The 20687-nt window shown below is 41.6% G+C and overlaps 3 protein-coding genes across 3 annotated transcripts; all 3 read left to right on the forward strand.

Annotated features, from left to right (window-relative positions):
• The first annotated feature begins 1475 nt into the window (after positions 1–1475).
• On the forward strand, positions 1476–5258 carry Teh3 (tipE homolog 3 phospholipid transfer protein). Its single transcript, XM_014353993.2, has 2 exons — positions 1476–3078; positions 5169–5258. The coding sequence occupies exon 1, from the start codon at positions 1734–1736 to the stop codon at positions 3066–3068; it is 1335 nt and encodes a 444-aa protein (XP_014209479.1). The 5' UTR covers positions 1476–1733; the 3' UTR covers positions 3069–3078; positions 5169–5258.
• Positions 5259–5868: 610 nt separating this feature from the next.
• On the forward strand, positions 5869–8826 carry Teh2 (tipE homolog 2 phospholipid transfer protein). Its single transcript, XM_014354002.2, has 4 exons — positions 5869–6277; positions 6470–6734; positions 7083–7247; positions 7729–8826. The coding sequence occupies exons 1-4, from the start codon at positions 5869–5871 to the stop codon at positions 7772–7774; spliced, it is 885 nt and encodes a 294-aa protein (XP_014209488.2). The 3' UTR covers positions 7775–8826.
• A 7375-nt stretch (positions 8827–16201) lies between these two features.
• On the forward strand, positions 16202–20260 carry Teh4 (tipE homolog 4 phospholipid transfer protein). Its single transcript, XM_014349152.2, has 6 exons — positions 16202–16344; positions 16903–17113; positions 17768–18222; positions 18720–19017; positions 19856–20107; positions 20168–20260. Exons 1-6 carry the CDS (start codon positions 16202–16204, stop codon positions 20258–20260), a joined length of 1452 nt encoding a protein of 483 aa, XP_014204638.2.
• Positions 20261–20687: the final 427 nt, after the last annotated feature.

Genomic DNA, 20687 nt, shown 5'->3' on the forward strand with positions numbered 1-20687 from the left:
CGTTTGATAATTAGTAAGCTCCAAGTTGGAGAAAAGAAACTTGGAAAACTGTTGGGCGATTAACTTTCTCGTCCTAATTCGCGTGAAAAGCAATTTGGCACCAGCTTTAGTTTTCATGTTAGATGGGCTATCTACGAAATGGCTTTAAGTTGGCTCCTTGTACAACGATTACATTTTAAATCCATGCCAATTTCGGCAGAAATTCGTACGTGTAAGTATCTCGGAGTACCCGTGCCATTGTGTGAAGGCTTATTCCAATAGTGTACAAGGTTGTTGTGAAAACTGTTCTTGTTTTTTAGTTCTAAATGATTATAAGATAAAAGCATGTTTTTGATATTCAAATAGGGTATCGAAGAAGTAAAAGTCAGACTACATTTTGGGAAAGACACTTTTTTTGAAGACCGAAATTACATGAACGGGCAAGATCAATTTAACCCTGTACAAGAGAAATGTAGATAGATAGGTGGCTTATTTTGGCTCAGAGCATATACTAGAGTTTGAGTTTTCGTTTTCAGCTTAAAAGAAGGAGAGCGAAAAATATTAGTAAAATTCACCTTTTTCTCGCATGCACGGGACCTATTGTTGCTTTGATAACTCCACACTTGAAGTACACTAACGAGACATTTACTTGTTACCCTAGATTGGTTTCTATGGGAATAGATAAAGCAAAAAGTTTAAGTAGTTTAAAAAAAATAAATAAATAAAGTACCATAAAAAAGCTTATAAATAATTGTATCAATGTATAAATGCTATTTCATACTTTTGTTCAACAATATACTGAAAAAAAATTGTAAATAGTTTCCTCGCTATTATCGAACATGCTTTCATCTTTGACAAACAATAATCAGAGTTCTTCCATTATAAAGACTAGTGCATTTTTTCTCCAACGAAAATTACCGAATTGAAAAACATCAGATTGCAATAAAGAACTCAAGCAACCAACAAACTTTGAACCGAATGGAATGTAATTCTTTTTAAGGTCATAGAGCACGTGCAGATCAATCTACAGCACCCTAATACTTTGTCCAAAATTTGTAATAGAGATTCAACACGGTATTGCAATTTCTCTGATAAAAATTCAGGCACCCCGAGAAAGTTATAACGAGAACAAAAAAAAAAAAAAAAAAAAAAAAAAAAACCACATGGAATCAGTAATATCCGAGGTGAGAAGGAAAAAGAAGATAAGTCTCGATCAAAGCCCGTACTCGGATAGAATTAATAGCTCGCATTCCTTCCCCGGATCCAATTGAACTGCACACACACCCTTCCTCCCTCCAACCCAGTCGGTAAAAGCCCACCGTCCTCGCGCCACCTACATCCAGACATTCCCGAGCCGCCCCACTTCCTGGCAGCGTTTCGCAGCTGACGTCACTGCGGCACAACTACCCACTGCCCCCCGACCCAAGAGCGCAAGCCCGAAGCATCGATCCGGCTGCGCGCGCGTCGTCCCACTGCCACCGCCGTCCCCAGTGCACGAGAGAGCCCCGACGCGCTGCTGACGCAAGGAAGGACGGCTATAAGGGCCAGCACCTGCAGTGTTCCCCGTCCGTCCATCCCCGGGTGTGACACGTCACCACCACCATCATCACCATCGGCAGAGACCGAGCAGCCATGCCGTTCTTCTGCCAGCTCCGATGAAAGCTCCGCGACCTTGTGCGCAGCAGCGGTCAAGCGTCAGCAATCGAGGAAAAAAGTAAGAGCAAGCGAACTTTAAAAAGAATAAACGGGCAGCCATGGGCAAGCCCGTGCCCCCGGAGGACCTGCTGATCCCGCCGCAGGACAATCGAATATGCGGGACGATATGCATCTGCCAGATGACCGCGGTCCTCTCGTCGGTGGCCCTGGTCTACCTGACCGTGGCCATTTACATGCCCAGCACCCGGGCCTTCCAGTCCGGCATCAGCGAGACCCCGGCCATGTGCACGACCATACGCGCCGCCAACGCCGACAACTGCGACTGGGGCAGCTGTGGCGAGTGGTGTCTCTCCAAGACCTCCGGGCCCTGCGTTCAAATTCACGTGAACCTACGCCGCAACGGCTCGAGCATACTACTGGCCAATTGCACCAACACGACCAACAAAACGTGTTACGGCATTGACCAGGAGAATGCAAAAAAGTACAAGTGCATAGCCGACGAGTGCCGAAATTTGACGGGGACGTTCAACTGCACGACCGGGATCTGCATCAACATAACGGACGCGTTCGAGTGCATGTTCCACGACACGGATCCGCCCCTCAAGTGCTCGGGCCGCCGGGGCAAGATCACCTGCATCGATATTGACGGGCTGTTCAATTGCGTCCGCGGCACCTGCGCCAAGATACGCACTCCCTACAACTGCGACCGGCGCTGCGTTGACATACCAACGCGCAACAAAAACGTCATTCTCCTGAGCGGCGACAAGGTGTACCTGAGCGCGTGCGAGAGCGCCATAGACACCCTCACCGACAAGGAGATCTGGAACGAGAACCGCAACGACATACTCATGTCCTCGTGCTACGGCATCCACAACACCAGCCTTGGGGTCGAGGCGGTCGACTGCATCAACGGCTCGGTCCTAGAGAAGAACCTGCTGACAGACCTGACCAACTTCACGTACCTGTCGTACCTGAACGTGTTCGCGACCAAGCCCCTGGACGAGACGCGCCGAGTGACGCCACCCGAGGCCGACCTCATCATAGCCAACGAGAGCCGGCTGATGATCAACCTCGAGGGTTGCGTCAACACCCTCAGGGACGAGTGCAAGGCCTTCCTCCAGGAGTACGGCAAGGATGGCTCGGACCACAACGCGAGGGCGCGCTTTCCCTGCTTCTACGCGGAGAACCGGCCCGAGGTCGTGGTGTCGCGCTTCAACCTCGAGTCAACGTACCGGGAGTTCCTCATCGCCGTCATCCTGCCAAGCGTCCTGTTCGTCGTCAGTTGTCTCACTCTGATACTGTGCCAGCGGACCGTGGTCGTGGGCGACGACGCCAAGATGAGGTTCAAGGGCACGCCGGGCGCGGCCATCGAGAAGAGCGCCTCGGCCGCTCTGGCCGACCCGGGTGGCGGCGCCGACTCCGTCACGCTCTGAGATCCGTCACGTAAGGCAACCAATGACACGACAACTACCGCGACGATTTTCCAACCCCCTGCCCACACCACACCCCAACGAGACGTCGTTGACACCCGCGCTCGTACGCCCTCCGCGTTGTTAACTGTACTCCTGGTACTGTTACTTTTGCACGACATCACCACTAACATTTTGTCGTTGTTGATGGTTGGCGAGATGTTGCGTTGTTGTTGTTGTCATCACCGTAGCTTCTCCCGTTTCAGATTTCGAATGCACGCGCTATTTTTTCATCTCTCTCTCTAAAGTTATATTTATGATACTCGCTGAGCTTTAGGAGCCAAATTGCCTGTGGACTGTATAAAGGTTGGGTGCGACACGCGACTTTCTGTGATGATGATCGTTAGTTCGTGTTTAAACCATTGCAAATTGTAATGATAATGTAGTACAATTGGTCGAGTAAGAATAATCTGTGTGTGCGGCTTGGGGGGTAGTTTTGAGAGGGGAATAAAAGTTTTGCTGGCACAAAGTGTTATGCCTATATGTTGTACTCTGTGAAAAATTAACCAATGTGTTCTTCAAAAGTCAAAGACTTGGTACATATTTTTTCTTTCTTTCTTAGGATTGAGGATAAGAGACACAGCAATAAGGTATATATTATTGTGTATATTTACGATTATATACGTATGTTATTGTTATGTGTTGTTCGTTACGAATTAAACTGCCAAAGATCCTTTTTTTTTCTTCTCGATTTTTACTACGTACGATTTGTGTATACTGTTGTTGTATAATATACTTGCCAGAAATTCAACAAGTAAAAATTGGATTATGCGTACATTGAATACAATAATGTGAAAATTCAACTATTTTTTGACATTGTGATAAAACCTTCGTAATAATGTGATAAAGTGTATAAACGAAGCAAGTAGTCATTTGGGGAGACGTTCACAAGATATGCGAACGAAAAATTTATTGAATCAAAAAATAAAGTAGCACGCACAGCATTATTTTATCAATATAGGATAAATCCAACGTACGTTTGTCACAAGTAAAATACAATGTGTTTGATGTTACATTAGGAAAAAAAAGAGATTACACGTAAAAATAGTAAGCCACATGCCTTAAAACTTTTTATATGTAGAGAGACGCTAAAGCACATTTCTCGCAGTAAAGATAAGTATAGGGTTTCTTGACGCGTCAAAAGTGTAATATGCACCGACAAGCATAGGAGATTATATTTTGTAAATTGAAGACATTCTATGAAAACAGATACGAAAGATGAACAACATTTTTGCCACACTCTTGCCCTAGACATCGCTAACGCAAGGAATTTATCAAGCAAATTTCAACACGTCACTGTAATTATGAAAATAAATACAAATTTTTTGAATTAACTGTAGTCTCGATTCTTCTTTTGTCTTTTGTCAAAATTCCAAAAATGCGTTTAAGCAATTGAACGTAAATTCCTATCAACTGTGAATTATTTCAAGCGTTTTTTTCAACAACTCGATAATGCAAACAATAACCTTGAAATAATTGAACGAAAAAGCATATCGGATTAATTGATTTTTTTAAATTGCACACTACAGCCACTTGTGTGCTTTTGATGAAAAAATTATTTCATGAATAATTCATGCCCACTTAATTATTTACTTGCTTCAGCCTGAAATCAGGTTACATGCACTGGTTGATAAATAATTTTTTAGAAATCACAAAAAAAAAGAAACATTCCTACTGAATCGTAGAAGGTTATCCGAGTTTGTTTCGTACCAACCCTACATAAGAAGTGGTGTAAAAATTTTTTCGAAAATAATAATTTTTTTAAATAGCCCGATCTTGCTATCATAAAAAAACGAGTTACCGAGAGTACTGCGATGAACTAATTTGCAACTTCCTCCAATGTACCGAAAGAAATGTTGTTTGCAAAATTTTCCATGAAATACGTGCAACAATTTCTCACGTAACATCGACCTAACCATCACGAACGCTGACTGTAAAAGTACCATTTTATACCCACGGCGCTATCGATTATCGCGAAAAGCGCGCTCGCGTGCAACCAACAACTTTGCCGATTCATTACATACGTATGCGATAACTTTTTTTTCTTTGCTTCTCCTGTTTCAGGCATTCCCCTCCTGGAGGAGAGCCCGACGCGCCAGTCGATATTCTCTCTGCGTGGGCACTACTAAGGTACGGGCAGGGGGGGAACGCGTGGCTCAAACCATCAAATTCGCATCGGGTGTATTTCGAACGACAAGGAGTGTGGAGGGACTACAAGTTTTGTCCCATCGCCGTCACTACCTGCGAAACTTTTTTGGGGAAAAGAACAAATTTATCATAAAAACTGGCAGTATCGATGTTCCAACGCTACTACACACAGCCTCACGCGCAAACATTAACGAGTAACACAACATAGACAACCGAAAAAAGGGGAGGGGAAAAAATAATAAAATTGTAAAAAAAGCAACCTATTAGCCATTCTTAAAGTTCCGTCGTCTCGTTGAAACTGTAGATAGACGACCAAAATGCGATTCTCGTAGAACTCGTCTCTCTGTCGAGGAAAAAAAAAGGGGAGGTGGGGTCGGGGTAGGGGAGACGATAAAAAAAAAAAGAGCCCACGGATGATCGAGTCGTGACGAAAAACCGCAGCGCGAGACAAAGAGAGCCGCACCACAGCAGCAGCGGGTGAGCCCAAGCAGCCGAGACGGGTCCGACGGGCGTAAGTCGGGGGGGCCGTCCGGTGGCCTCGGCGGCCAAGCGTCGCTTCTACCGTGCCCTGCGCTACGGCACCGGCTCGTCCGTCGACTCGGACGAGGCCGCGATAATGGCCGAGGACGAGCTGGACGAGCGCTCCAGTGGCCGGCGCAAGTCGAGCTACGCGAGCAACCTGGCGGCCAGCGAGACCGGCACTTTGGCGGTTGACGGCGCCAGCAGCAACGGCTCCGAAGTCCCCGGTACACCAGCCAGTGGCGTCAAGGGCGTGCTCGGTGGGGTACTGCCACCGGAGGAGGTCGAGAACTTCAAGGTCAAGGCCAAGTGGTACACGTCCATGTGCCTCGGGACCACGGCCATACTCTCGGTCTTTGCCTTTCTCTTTGCCATACCGTTCGTCGTCGAGCCGGCCATTTCTACCATACTGGCCGACTTTTCGCCCAAGCCCATCACTTGCGCCACTACGAGCCACGTCCTCGCCGAGGGACTGAGAAACTGCTCGTGGTCCAGCTGCAGGGAAGGTAAAAGACCATCCTCCTTTACTTCTTACTCTTCCAAACTAGGTCTTTGGTGAATCATCCATCGATGACTAATTCCATTCTACTAGTCTGAGTTTATTTTATCTTATTATCTTTCGTGAGTTTACAAAGTTTGCAAGGCAGTGGTTCTTGTACCGCCCTCCCCGGCTAATGGGGTTCGAAATGTCATTTCAGGTTGCACGGCCGCGGTGACGAGCTGCCACCAGATTCGGGTTAATTACACGAAAATCCTGTACGAGGAGTTTCTGACGAGGCCGGCAGGGGTGGACATCGACTGGGACATGAACGACACCAAGTTCTTCGTCAACGCCGAGGGCTGCGGTTACCCGGACACAGGAGTCGTTTGCTCGATATTCGCCGAGAAGTACGGCCGCGACAGCTACGGCACTGTCTTCCCCTGCTACTACAGCAGAACTTACCCGGAAACCGTTGTCTCGAGGTATGCGTGGCTCCGATAGCATGTAGGAGTTATACAATTGCGGATTTGTCGACGATAAGGGTGAATTTTAATGAAATAACGGCAAAAAAAAATTACAACGGTTGATAAACCCTGTGATGTTCAAAGATTTCATTGATTTTCCGTGTACACAATTGTTTTTGAATAGAGTAAACGTGTTCACGCAATTAGGATCATTCACTACAGCACCCACACCATGTGTGAATGTCAATGTTTGTTTTAACGCATTTCACCCAATACAACTCAATATAGATTACAATAGGATCGAAAATAAATCAAGCACCACATGAATAAATTTCCTCTTAAAATCGATTTTTGTGCATTTCTAAGGTACTCGTGGGACGACACTCTGCGGAATTTAATCCTGGCAATAACAATCCCGATTTTGCTGTTCCTCCTGTCGTTGGGTGTACTGTGCTACTGGTACTGTCCGCCAGTGAATAAGCACTGCGGTGGCAGCAGGAGCCTCATCGACAAGTACGAAAGAAAGGAAGAGTAAGTAACGTGTATGTATGCAGTGCCCCCGAGTGGCTATAGATAGTTTTACCATTTCATGCTTTTTTTTTAAATCTTTATTTTTTCGATTAGACGCGTATGTTACTTCGGGGAAAGGGAGAGAGGATGCCTTTATTTTACTTTTCTTTACTGTAAAGCCTATAAATACTGTACAACAAAGAAATGACTTTGTTTTATTTTTTGTACGCAAGCTTTTGAATAAAGTTTTTGTAAGAAAAAAAAAAAAAAAAAAAAAAAAAACACGAGTCCATTAGACTTTTATTTTTCAACCATTGAATGGTTTTGATTTCCACCTGCACGACGCACGCCAGTGTAGATGAAAACAAAAAAAAAAAAATTCTCCAAAGCTGAGTCCTGAGCTAACATACCCGCCAGACCAAAGCAAAAGAACCGCAGTGGCAATAGCTTCGCAAAAGTGACCGGAGGATCCCTTCCGTCTTTTGTTTCTATTGTTTTCCAGTATCCTGGAGGAGGAGGACTTCGAGGAGGACGAGGAGGAGTACTGACTGTTGCCCAGGGCTCACCCCCCGGCGCGGGAGTGACGCCAGTCGAACAATCGACGCCACGAGTATGGACGTTAAATGCAAGTCACGAGCTCCTCCCTGCTCCCTTCGACCGTTATATAGTTTGGGCGCTTACGCACGCTATTCGCACCGCCATTGCGTGAAACACCACGTATATGATAATCGAGCGCCGCAAAAACTTCATCGTCACGTGTAGACGGACGGTCTGATGCAGAGACAAAAATAAAAGAGAGTTTCGTCGAGGTCTGCGAGAACAACGAATCCGGATGTTTTTTAGCAATAAGCTTTGTTATCGGCTCAACGGCGCCTGCGATTTGCATAATTAATTCTGATTGCTATAGGCATATCTATATATACGTACGACAAGAGAGTGGTATCATTTATAATGCTACTATGTTTGAAAGATTGAATTTTCTTTCTAACTAAGTGAATGATAGAGTTATTTGCAATATTGTTAATGATGCGTTTTTAACTATTGGTAATATTTTTTTAATTAATTAATGCGTTCAAGAAATTTGATGAACATTTAATGAATACTTGTCTAGTCTGTCGCTGCAAATTTAACTTCCAACTCTTATTATTAATATTATTATCCTCGAACATAACAATCTTATTGATAAGCGTTAGGTTTTTTAATGAAACTTTCGCGTTTTTCGAAAGTCACGATAAAATTGCATTTTCCAATTGCCAAAAGTATTGTTTACGAGTAAGGAGAGTGAAAATAATTATAATGATGAATCTGTCCAATCGCAATGCTGCTCAATGCAAAAAGAAGTACTCAAGACTCAATCATTTCTGTGTAGGTGAAAATAGTGAATGTGGGTGCGCGTATGTGTGTACAAGAATCGAATGATGGGTAATACACAAGACATCGAGTTTAAAAGGAAAAAAACCGGGGTTGGTATGTTTTATGAGATTAAGAGACAAACGAAAAAACTTAGCTGCGCCTTCCTAGTTAATATAACTAATAACAATAAAAGCAACAAATTAGATCTATAGTTTTAAAAAAAAGCATAGGTTAAGCTCATATTTACGCAGCGTCAAAGAGTGGCAATAACTGCTATTTGTCATCGAGAAACGATAAAATACAGACAAATCCGGAATTTGACGTTGCATTTGTGTTGTGTAAAAACCAAAAAAGTCAGAGGAGTAGTAAACTGTCTGACTATGCTGTGCGTGAAACTGGAACGTTTGTGCGACGTCGAACGACACTGGAAGAAAATATTTGTTAAAAATAAGTAAGAAAAAGAGGGTACCCGTAAAAATGTAGATAAAGATAGCGCGTTGCATGCGCTTTGCTCTGTCCATTGTATCGTTTCAAAATCAAGAAACTAATAATGATATTTACACAAGGTCATTTTCGCGCGAGAAGATTCCCATACACCATATGTAGATCTCAAGGATACATATATACATAACAATATATGGAAAAAGTATGTATACATACATATATATATATATACATTGTTAGGTTAAGTTTTGCCTGTGGATATTATTGATGATTATATTATCGTTAAACTATAATGATGTAATGAAAATAATGTTGTTATCAAGACTTTTGTACGTGGCCGCCGCGCTGGCGCCGTGGTTTAGAAAAAAAAGAAAAAATATGTATATATATATATACATTACAAAATAAAATACAACAATAGACAAAAAAGAACGTTTAGTTTTTAACTATTCAATTAACTTTTCACTTTGTTGAAATTTATGCAACTCGTCCTATACTTCGAGATAAGCTGCTCACATGTTTGCTGTGAATTGTATTGTTAATAATATAAACAAGTACCTGCTTTTAAGAAAATTAATTCAGTTTAGAGTCTTTGACAAACTATTTCTTATGTCATTTTATTAGCCATGGATTTTCATAAGTTATTGGCATTCATTCAACACAAGGTGCGTAAAAATGCCTTATTTCCTCACAGCTGGAAAAATGTAAAGAAAAGTTAACACACTAATCCAATTAAGGTACCTAAGAATCAGCTTATTCAATAATACACTTATGCGTAACGTAAGATTATGCGAGAAAAGTAAAAGAATTAATTATAAATTATATGAACGTTAAACTGCTATGAAATGTATACGGGCGCTGGTACATAATTTATGAAGTCAATGATAAGTTAATTGTGAATTCCCACAACGTTAAGGCTGCTAAGCTCTTTTTAGCAATGCATGCAGGATTTATCGTGCATTGCACTTCTTTAATATAATTTGCGAGCTACAAATATATTTGTAACAATAATTTATATTTGTACAACCGATGTCGACGTACCTTGAAGCATTACAAATACTTCATGATTGAAAATTTATGGGGTATGAATGCGTCCAGGGAAAAGTAAATACTGACAGTCAGAAAAAAAATAATATTATGCCATACACTTTTTCCAAATATAATTACATTGTAATAATTTAGCTTCCTTGAAAAAAGAAGCTTTTTGTACGAGCTTAAACGGAAATACCAATAATTATCGCTTAATGAAGCTGGAAATTCGACAAAACTGAAAATTCAATTTAACTCTTATCAGTGCAAATTCCAGTAAATCTAATTAGAAGTGCCTATTTATATTTTCTTGCAAATTTAAGTTAATTTAAAAAAAACACAACCTTAATCAACAAATTTTCAGCATAAATACACTCGAAATACAGAGTAAAATTGTTTAACTTACTATTACAAAAAAAAATATTGTATTAAAAATGTAAAAAATGATATGTGGCTGCCCATAAATTATTAGTATAATTTTTTTTTTAATAACTATTAATTATTATTAGTAACATTGTTACTATTATTGATAATACAATAACTACTGTTCTTATGATTGGTTTTTAAATTATTATTATCATTATAGTTTATGGCACTTAAATAAATTATATGTTGTGCACTATGCGACTATTGAATCGCATTGCCTTCTGCTATTCTGAAATTTCTAAGTAATATCAATTACTGCTGTAATCTTCGATTTATATTTTTAAAATACGGGAATTATATACTCTCTGTATAATTATATTTACTATTGGTATTTTTTACAACATTTTCACACGTAATTTTCTAATCAACCGTCAATTTAGTAACAGTTTGCTGTACTTACTATTCGACAAATTGACACTCACTCCCAAAATGGCTTGCGATACTTCCATGACTATAAAATATTGCTCTTTTTTTATGCTGGTTTAGTCAATCGTTGAACAAGCGTTTGCATATTTTTATTGAAAAGCTGTAAATATTCACATTAACAAAAGACATAGACTTTAGATATGTATTTTTGGCAGATTGGTTTTACCAAAGTTGAAGGCTTTAATGTTTAAATTCAATGAATAACTAATAAGAAAAATGAACGAATTTAAAACTAGTTTAAATTAATATTTAAAAGCTGTACTATTATAATTCAAGGGTTGAATTAAAAAATATTTAAAATATTGAAACAAATTAATGAGAATAATGAGGTTTAAAAAGTATTGAAATCCGTACTGATTGTTTATGTAGGAAAAGGTATTTTTTAATCCAAATGAAATAAATGTTATGAATGAACTAAATAATTACTATAAACTTGTATTATTTTCGGTAGGGGTGTAATTTATTAAAAAATTTAAAGTATTACTTTGTTAAGATTCTAATAATATCAAACTTTTTACCAATACTTTTCATAAGATTCGAAATATACATATACTACTTAAACATAGATATAATTTCTGTTATAAACATCCAAGATCTAACTTTTTAAATATAAGTTTATTAGTATAGAACTACCATAAAATAAAGCAAACACAATAGAAGTTTACGGATAGCAGAAAAGTTCTTTACCATGATATTACTGTATTATAGGCAAGAAAATAGCACGAATGTCGGGATTTTAAAACTACATTGAAAACACTCATCCGTAAAAAAAAAACTATGTGATTTTGAAAACAATGTAACAAAAAGTCAGAAAATTATTTAATCTCTACTGTAAAATTATTACTATTCCTATTTAATCGATACAGGGACAAACTGGTATGTAAAAAAAAACGAGATAGTATATTTTATAAGCTCATAATTTTTGAAATCACAAAGTTGTAATCGAAAGCAGCACCGATTTTATAAATGCACCAACTCTCACTGAACAGACAATCTTTGTACTTTCGAGCATTCAATGCCTAACATATACGATACGCAATATTGTCTTTTTGCATCATCTTTTACCTTACGAGGGTTTATTATTATTTTTTTTTGCATCTTCTCAAGTAATTGACTGAAATTCGCTAAAGATCTCCGGATGATGATGATGAGGTTTCGAGTCGATCGTCGCCGAAAATAGTCTTGTTCTAGTGCCAAGAATAATAAAACGCACTCGAGTTCGCTGCTCACGCAGGTACGTATGTGTATGTGTGTGTACATGCGAAAAACAACGAAAATGCTAACGTTGATTAACCCGAGGTGCGAGTAACTGTTTGAAAAGTCGCGAACGCAGGATACGTTAAGCGCATGAATGTGTACCTAGTAACGAAATCGAAGTATCGAAATTTCAAAGGTACGCGCTAAACGAGGCAGAGGAAAGATAACTTTGATTCATGCCTCGTCGAAGAGGAAGCGCATTGTTCAGATAGAGAGAGAATCAGGTCTGCGTTGTTTATTTGAAACGAAAAATCACACGATTGTTTGTCGAACTGATATGGTTTACACTTCTCGAATAAAGAAACATAGAAGCTTGCAAGTATCTTGATTGTTCGTATTTATTCACCTTTACCCCGATAACCTTCTTTTTTTCTTTTATTTACATATTTTAGTGCAAAACACCGTCCTCTGTACATTTTTTTTCAACAATCGGTGCCTTTGAAATATTCACGTAAAGATTCGCAGGAAAAAACAAGAGTCCTCATTATACAGCGGCATAAAATAGTCGCTTATTACTGTATACACTTTTACGTATACACCCACACATGGATTGACGAAGGTATTATCTAGGGGCGATTCGCGTGGGTCGTTCGAAGCGAGGGATCGCCATAAGTGGAGCTCGACCTCGTGGTGCGCGGCACGCACCGAGCGAGTACGTCCCACCCGACTCGGCTGTATCTACTAGGTCAGCCAGCCGGCGCCACCCTATGCACTCCTAACCCAAAGCCATGGCGTCGACTATACGTGTACGCGAAATGCATGGTAAAGGTGTGTACGTACATATGGAGCAGCCGGTGGGTGGAAAAGCTCGATGACCCTCTTTGTATTCCTCTTTCGCTGTAGCTCTGGCGCTATCGAACAGCAACAAGCAGACACGCGCGCTTTTTTTTTTTTTTTTTTTTTTTTTTCCTCTTTCGAGAAGAAAAGGTTCATCCTTGGCAAAGTTAAAGGTTGTACGTGCTGGATTCGCTCGTTTGACTCTTGCTCAAGTGATATTCCATAGGATTAACGGATAAAAAACGCTTATGCGTATACAGTGTCATAACGATATTTATTTCTATTTAATTATAAATATGTACCTATTTTATGTAAATAAAAAAAAAAAAACGGCATTACTGGTTGAAATTCCACGTAATGTGCTAACTAAAGTAACACCAGTTAGTATCAGGGATCCTTACAAGTCCTTTTACTTACTCTACAAGATACAGTAAATTCACAAGAATCGAATAATATGTAGAAATAACAGGACACTAGAACTCATCTCTCTACCATCCAGTCAACAGGGGTGGATGACATTTGTCATAAGCACATATTATCCAAAATAGCCATTCCAGCTCGGTATATATCCCTTGCCGATCGAGTGCAGTCAATCGTTGGATTGAGAAAATGCTCGATCGACAAATGACATTATTCTCCTTCCCTCGGAACCAAAGCATAAACCTTCCTTCCCCCCCCCCAATCCAATAATCATAAAAAAAACCAGTCGGGCGTATAACTCCGTCCAACCCCATGCGGAGTCCGGCAGACAGCATCAGCATCGGTACAGCACAACCGGTGTATCTCCAGCAGTACACTGCCCTACATACACCCCCCCGAACTGGCGCGAGCCGGTTAACTCTGGCGAGCGCGCCTGCGCCCCCAACGTACCCTGGATCCCCCAAAGTCCGCGGTACCCCCTCCACCCGCGAAAACACCTCGTACATACTCACAGGAGAAAGGGGGCTCGGAGCCTCGCGCACGATGTTTTGAAACGGCAGTCGGCCGAGTCGTCTCCGGGCGCTCAAGTCTCCGTAGTCGCGGCCTCGATCGCTCGAACTGGCCCAAAAGGAGCTCCTTCAGCCAGCCCCCGTTGTCCTCGGGTCCTCCGCCGGTCGCGGGGGAGGAAAATGAGCGGAGCTCGTTGTCTCCGAGTCGCGCGCTATTATTGCGTCATGGACGGAAACGAGCCGAGGTAGAGGGGGGGGGTACGTCGCGTCCTTGGGGCTACGTGGAAAGTGCGTGCACGCGCGTTGGGGGGGGGGTCAGCTGTTGGCGCGGGTGTATCTCGGGGGACGCCACTCCACGGGGAGAGGAAAACGCCGGAAAGTTGGGAGGCTCGTGGTTACCGTGGGGGAGGAGTTTTTTTTTTTTTTCCTATGGTGGACTGCTCCGAGCCGACAACGCGACGTTTACGCACATGCGGGGGACGTTGCCGCGAGAGCGTTGCTGTGTTTAATTTTCTTTTTCCTTTACATCGGTAGCCGGGAGTTTAGCGCTCAGTGTGTCTCTGTGGATGGGGGTACTTTGACTCCATTCAATTAAGAAATGACCAAGGACCGTGAAACGATTTTGATGTAAATATACACGCGATTTTTGTGCGATGGAGCTGGTTTTCTTCGATTGATACGTCTACTAGGGATATACATTGGAGGATGTGTTTACAAATGACAAGAGTTTAATGATGCTGTTGCTGCTGATTTTCAAATATATTCATGTGGTAAAGGTACGTATACGCGCATCACTTCGTTTGCGCTACGTTAGTTACTTTGCGAGCTTGGCTTTAATGCCGGATACAGTAGGTACGTGGCTTTAAAAGCTCGTGAACGTCGAAAGTACGGTGATACGTATTTTTACTTGAATGAATACTTAAACTCAATTGAATATACTTTGAAATTATGTATAAATAATTCAATTAAATTTTCTTGGATCTGAGCTTTAATTTCTGTTTCATCTTTCTTGAGATGTACACAATTAACTCGCAGCTTCTTTATGCTATAACGGTACGAAAGAAAAATGATAGGGGAAAAAAATTCAAATTACGTTGACGAACAACCATATCGTTATGAATTTCTGGTTAGATACTATTTAACTTTGTGAAAAAATCGAGTTTTAATGGTGACCGATATTAAATTAAAGCAGTTTCCGACTGACTGCGGGCATTTAAATTTCACGTCACGTGTCAATGTGATAATTCATTTAAACGACAATTGGATTAACGTAATAGTTTTGCAAAAGAAGGATGACATTAAAGTGCACGGCAATTATTTTAAGTGCATTTAGCAAATTCCAGCGGATTAAGAGTGCGCTTGATGTGGAAGCGAAAACTTAATTAATTTACAAAATGAGCGACATGGTATTAGTTTTAATGTTTATAAATAATTGGATAAATTACTTGGAGTACAATAGACGAGGATCTTTGGACTACTTATTTTAAGGAATCTTTAATAAGTTAAATACAAAATTACAGTTTATATAATAATTGATTGAATAATAAAGTTGAAACTTTAAGTATATTGAACATTTCCAAGATAAATTCATTTCTTTGTCATACTTTTTCATTTATTTAGTGTTTTTTTTAAATTTGTTTTCTCCGCTACACTTACTTTATGTTGATTGAGTTTCCAACATAATTAATTGTCTGGTATAGATCAGTCAGTACATTGTAAGTGTTAAATTCAATTGCGTGTTCAGGTGACTGTGTGCAGATAACCATGAGATACAAATACGACACAAACAGTTGATAAATGTGAAACGAAAGACGTCCTGTGGATGCTTTTTTTTTTGTTTTTTCAGTCCCAAAGATTATTTAAAATAACTGAAAAATCGTGTTTAATGGAATACTCAAGTAAACGTTAAATGCAACGATATTAATAAGTCAATTTACACTATACCCACGAAAGTAAAAATTTTTCCACTGCAAAAGCCAAGAAGGCAAAAAAAAAAAAATTTATTCCCAAACGTTTGTTTTTCCAGACTATTTACGAGCACCACCTGTAACAAAACGAAAGACCTATAGACATGGCAAGTACGTGAGCTTCTTCGACTATTTTTTAAAGGACATCTCGTATTTCTCAATCTCTTTCTACGTGACAAAAAAAAGTAGAGAAAAGTTTTGCGAACCCAAGTGCTTTCACTCAAAATACAGAGGAACAAGAGAAATAAGAAACATGGGAGAAGTGTGCTTCGCGCGCAAAGCTCCGCAACCAAAGCGCTAAGGCCTCTCAGTAGTACAAATAAAAAATAAAAAAATTTAAAAAAAGCCAAGGAAAAAGAGAGCAGGAATGGGTCGGAAGTACAAGCCGCGCTCTATAGCCGAGCAGGATCGCAAACTGTGCGGCGGCATATGCATATGCCAGTTCACCATAGTCATTAGCGTCGTGTCCTTCGTCTACCTTTTTGTCGCTATCTACATGCCATCCCACAGGTAAGACGTACTAAATCCGAGAAAGTCGAACTTTCGACCTTGTTTTGTGAATAAATTTTTCCCTCTTTATGTTACGCGAGATGGAAAAAAAAGTGACGGCATGTTGATCCTTTTTCATACCAATTACTTGCTCAATAAAGGGGGAAAGCAACATTGACGTACTACTAAATGGACTTTTTTTTTTTTTTCATTCCTCGCTGATTAAATTGAAGAAACTTTTTAAATTTAGCACAAGCTTTGCAAAGCATGATCTGCTGATTATTTCACGTGGCTACCATTAATACACACACCTATTTTTAAAACTTCCAAATCATCTTACGAGGCGATCGATATTTCTTAATACTTCAAAGATGTATGCCATTTCTATATGCCATTAATCACTGTCACGGCAATAAAAAAAAAAAAAAAAAAAAAAAAGTAACGACTCCAGCTTGAAACGAGAAAAATCTACCGCAGCCCTCCCTCCGTTGCTTCCAAAAAAAAGACCTTCCTCGAATCAGCCAGTGTAGACGGGACGAAAACCTCTGCTCGTCTAAACGACTCGTATTTTCTTGGCAGAGCCTTCAAAGCGGGAATCGAGACTGATCCCGTGATGTGCCAGACGGTCAACACGACGCTGGTCAACAACTGCGTCTGGGCGAGCTGTGGCGAGTGGTGTCTCACCAGAACCACTGGATTCTGTCCCCAGATCCACGCCACCGTCAGACGCAACGGCACCGATCTGATTTTCGATAATTGCTCGAGACCTGCCACCGTTTCCTGTCCAATGGTGGGTTACTATATCATTACCTGTACTTTATGCGTTATTTTAATAAATCGTAATCTCAATGATTACATGATTGGGCTGAAGAAGCACTTTTAAAATTCTCCGTGTGAAAATAATAAATTGTTTTTTTTTTTGTTTTATACATTTATTTCAAGTAAACAAAATAATACGTCATAGTTAAAAACTGTACCATAAATTAGCTTGTCTCCTCAGTTTGGATGTTTATCACAGCGAATCTATGAAAAATTTAAGCTCAAATGGTGTCAAAGTTATTTTTAATGAAAAATTAGCAAGCCGTATAGTGCATTTTGAGCGTTCCTGAAATATTGAAAAAATATGACGGATCTTGGTATCACGTTGAAACGGCTATTGCATAAGCAAAACCTTGCACGAGCTCCCATTGTAACGTAAACAAAAACGTGTTCCGCAAAGAAAATCAATTTACCTGAGAGCTGTGTCGCGTAATCATCTAGAGCTTACCAAGACGCATTTCTGAAACTCGTAATCGAAAAACTTTCGGTCAGCATTTATCTTGTGATGCATCTACGTGGTATAAAAAAAAAAGTCGCGCTCCCAACGAAAGCTCAATAAAAAGCTCAATCCAATCGTTGTACACCCCGAATTGTTAAATGACGAAAAAACAAAACAAACAATAAGGTGAACCCGGCAAACGCGAAACGCTACAACTGCAACAACGGCAGCGAGTGCAGCCAATTGAGCGGCACCTTCGAGTGCAAGCTCGGCCACTGCTCGAACCTGAGCGAGCTGATGCTCTGCCACGACAAGCCCGACGGCCAGGTGGTTGACGCCGAGAAGGACAACATGAAGCTCAACGGGAACTTTCGCTGCGTCAACTCGCGCTGCACCCGCATCAAGAACCCCTTTACCTGTGACCGCTACTGCCCCAAGATAACGACCACCAACGTCAACGTCTTCATCATGCAGGCCGACAACGTCGTCACGGCCTCGTGCTCCCGGGCCTTTGCCCTCAACAAGGCGCATGGCAACAGGCCCGGGGAGAGGCTCCGGGAGCCCAGGGAGCTTTGGAGGAAGGACAAGGATGCCATTGTCGTCAGTTGCTTCGCGGCCGAGAGGCAGGGGGACAAGATCAGGTGATTCTTTTTTTTTTTTCCCCCGAGTGCGTTTTAATTAAGAAAAAAAAGAAATAGCCAACAAAACATTCCTTCGATCATTCAATTTCACGACTCCGTGGTCGCTAAGTATAGACATAAACGGGCATTGTGCAAACGCAGCGTCTATCGTTCACTGCTGAAGGCAAATTGAAAAGTACATGGACAATAACATCGGTTAATTAGATGAAACTAAAACTACGAGCAAATGTTGAATTATTGAGTAAGTGAGTGCAAGTACAAGTATCCGTTGCGAGGTAAACGAGTTTGGATGTTGGGGCATTTTGTTTCCACGATAAAAGCAAAGAGCGTGGCGTGCGGGAGAAAAAAAAAAAAGTGGGGGATGGGGAAATGAAAAAGTTAGCTAACGTGACGGAACTAGTGTAGAGAGGGAAAAGTGGAGGTAGGAATCGATCGACGAGCCATTCCATGGACTCCTTAGCTCGTTCCTTTTAACAAAAAGTACCGAAAATTAACAGGACGGAGGACTGCGTGAACGGGACGTTACTGGCGAGCGGCCGGGTGCCCCAGCCGTTCATCAATTTCACGACCTTCCTGATGATGTATGAGCAGAGCTTGTCCAGGAAAGTGGACCCGAGCGACGCTTACGTGCCGTCCCAGCACTCGCTCACCATATACAACAGCTCGCGGCTCTACATCAATCTCGAGGGCTGCGTCAACACCTTGCGGGGTGAGTGCCGCGAGTTTCTCGTCACTCACGGCGCCGACGGTGACAACCAGACGGCTCAGAGCCGATACCCTTGCTACTACAACAAGGTGAGTGGTACTATGAAAAAAAAAAAAAAAAAAAAAAAAAAAAAAAAAATTAATACCGATCACGGTCGCGAGGGCCATGTTAATTTCCTGAAAAGATACGATCGGCAAAGTGGTATGGGGACACGTGTAGACGCGAGGATCGCGATTGTTAATCGACGGGGGCGCTGATGGGATTTCCTTTCACTTCCGCCAAACCATCGGACAGTTTCGGTGTAGTGGAGCGTGACGGGGATTTCACTCGGCCGATACACCGTTCGTTCGGACGCGCCAATATTCCCCTCGGGAATACATTGCTTTGGATCCCCTTTTCCTCCCTTTCGCGATTATCCACCCCAGTTGGGTCGGCGAACGGTTGGTTTTTCACGGTGACTACTCTTGTGGTTTTTAAATGACATTCCGTTTTGTCAGACCCGTTCATCCTGTTTTTGACGTTGCTTATAACTTTATTTTTTAATTAAACATTAAATAACATCAGGGTAGAATGAAAAAAAAAAAAAAAAAAAAATTAAACCGTAAAAGCTGCACAGTGCTTCGAATAAATGTGAAAACTCGACGTGAAGCTTTGCGGGTTTCGTTGTTAAAGACTCGTCAGTGTGGCTGTGACACCGCGTTTTTCAGTTCAACCGAGGGAAAAGGGGAACGAGTCGAAGCGAGAACAGAGGACTCGTAATGGATAAAACGTACAGGGAGAGGGGGTCCTTACAAATGCACAAGTGCGTCATAGAGGGTATTGTGCGATAAAATTGCACGGAAACGCTTTTAGAGGCGCAAACAACCCACATAACAACCAACCGTGTTCGGGAAGATAGAAACGATAAACCACGAAATCCTATTTCAGAACAACTCGTTCCTCGTGGTGGCGCGCTTCGACCTCGAGCACACGCGCACCGTCCTCTTCTACTCCATAGTCGTGCCGGTGTGCATGTTCTTCGTGAGCCTGACGGCCCTGATAGTGATAACGTACTCGGTGCGCGTGGGCGACGACTCGAAGATGCACTGCACGATGTGCGCCGGTGACGACCAGCCGAACGAGAGCGAGGGCTTGGTGGAGACCAGGGCTACCTCGACGCCGCCCCAGGCCTGTCCCAGCGTGAGCGTTACTGCGCCGGAGAACGCGAGACTCAATCCCGCGGGTATGGCGCTCTAGCAGGGCAAGGCTGGCTCTCACGGGGCATGTGGCAATGGCTCGGGGTACGAGAGGCTGCCCGTCGACGACACCGACGATGCCGAGGACTCGTTTTAAGGTATCACTGTATGGTTTGATTAGGAATTTTTTCGTTTGATGACTCATCTCAAGGAGTTTTATCGCGACTGTCCGTGGGGAATTTTTTTTAAAGGTTACTCAAAATTACATTAAAAAAATCGGTTGATTGCATCCCTGGGATGAAAATTTTAAGCGTCAAGGGAGATACTTTTTTAACCGACTATATACCTGCGTGATTAAGAATAGTACATTAATGAATCAACAACGACTTTCCATTTAATCTTTGTCATTAAATTCACGTGTTTTTTAAACATACTATACCTATCCGTAATCAATGTAAAGTGAAAGTTTCAATAGTCTTTATTATATACAATTTTTAACGTATGTAAGCCAACTGTAACCGAATCGATTTCATCCTTTGTAAAATTACCATGACAATGGCTCATTATTGTGACCCATAATTGAC

This window comes from Copidosoma floridanum, unplaced genomic scaffold (genome assembly GCF_036245765.1).
Source record: "Copidosoma floridanum isolate Cflo_tuat_1 unplaced genomic scaffold, Cflo_Japanese_pri ptg000007l, whole genome shotgun sequence".
Lineage (NCBI taxonomy): Eukaryota > Metazoa > Arthropoda > Insecta > Hymenoptera > Encyrtidae > Copidosoma > Copidosoma floridanum.

Coding starts and splice junctions, on each gene's coding strand:
- Teh2 (XM_014354002.2), top strand. CDS start 5,869: ATGGCCGAGGACGAGCTGGACGAGCGCTCCAGTGGCCGGCGCAAGTCG. Junction 6,278..6,469: donor GTGGTCCAGCTGCAGGGAAG/GTAAAAGACCAT, acceptor ATGTCATTTCAG/GTTGCACGGCCGCGGTGACG. Junction 6,735..7,082: donor CCGGAAACCGTTGTCTCGAG/GTATGCGTGGCT, acceptor TGCATTTCTAAG/GTACTCGTGGGACGACACTC.
- Teh4 (XM_014349152.2), top strand. CDS start 16,202: ATGGGTCGGAAGTACAAGCCGCGCTCTATAGCCGAGCAGGATCGCAAA. Junction 17,114..17,767: donor CCACCGTTTCCTGTCCAATG/GTGGGTTACTAT, acceptor ACAAACAATAAG/GTGAACCCGGCAAACGCGAA. Junction 20,108..20,167: donor CGCCCCAGGCCTGTCCCAGC/GTGAGCGTTACT, acceptor GCGCTCTAGCAG/GGCAAGGCTGGCTCTCACGG.
- Teh3 (XM_014353993.2), top strand. CDS start 1,734: ATGGGCAAGCCCGTGCCCCCGGAGGACCTGCTGATCCCGCCGCAGGAC.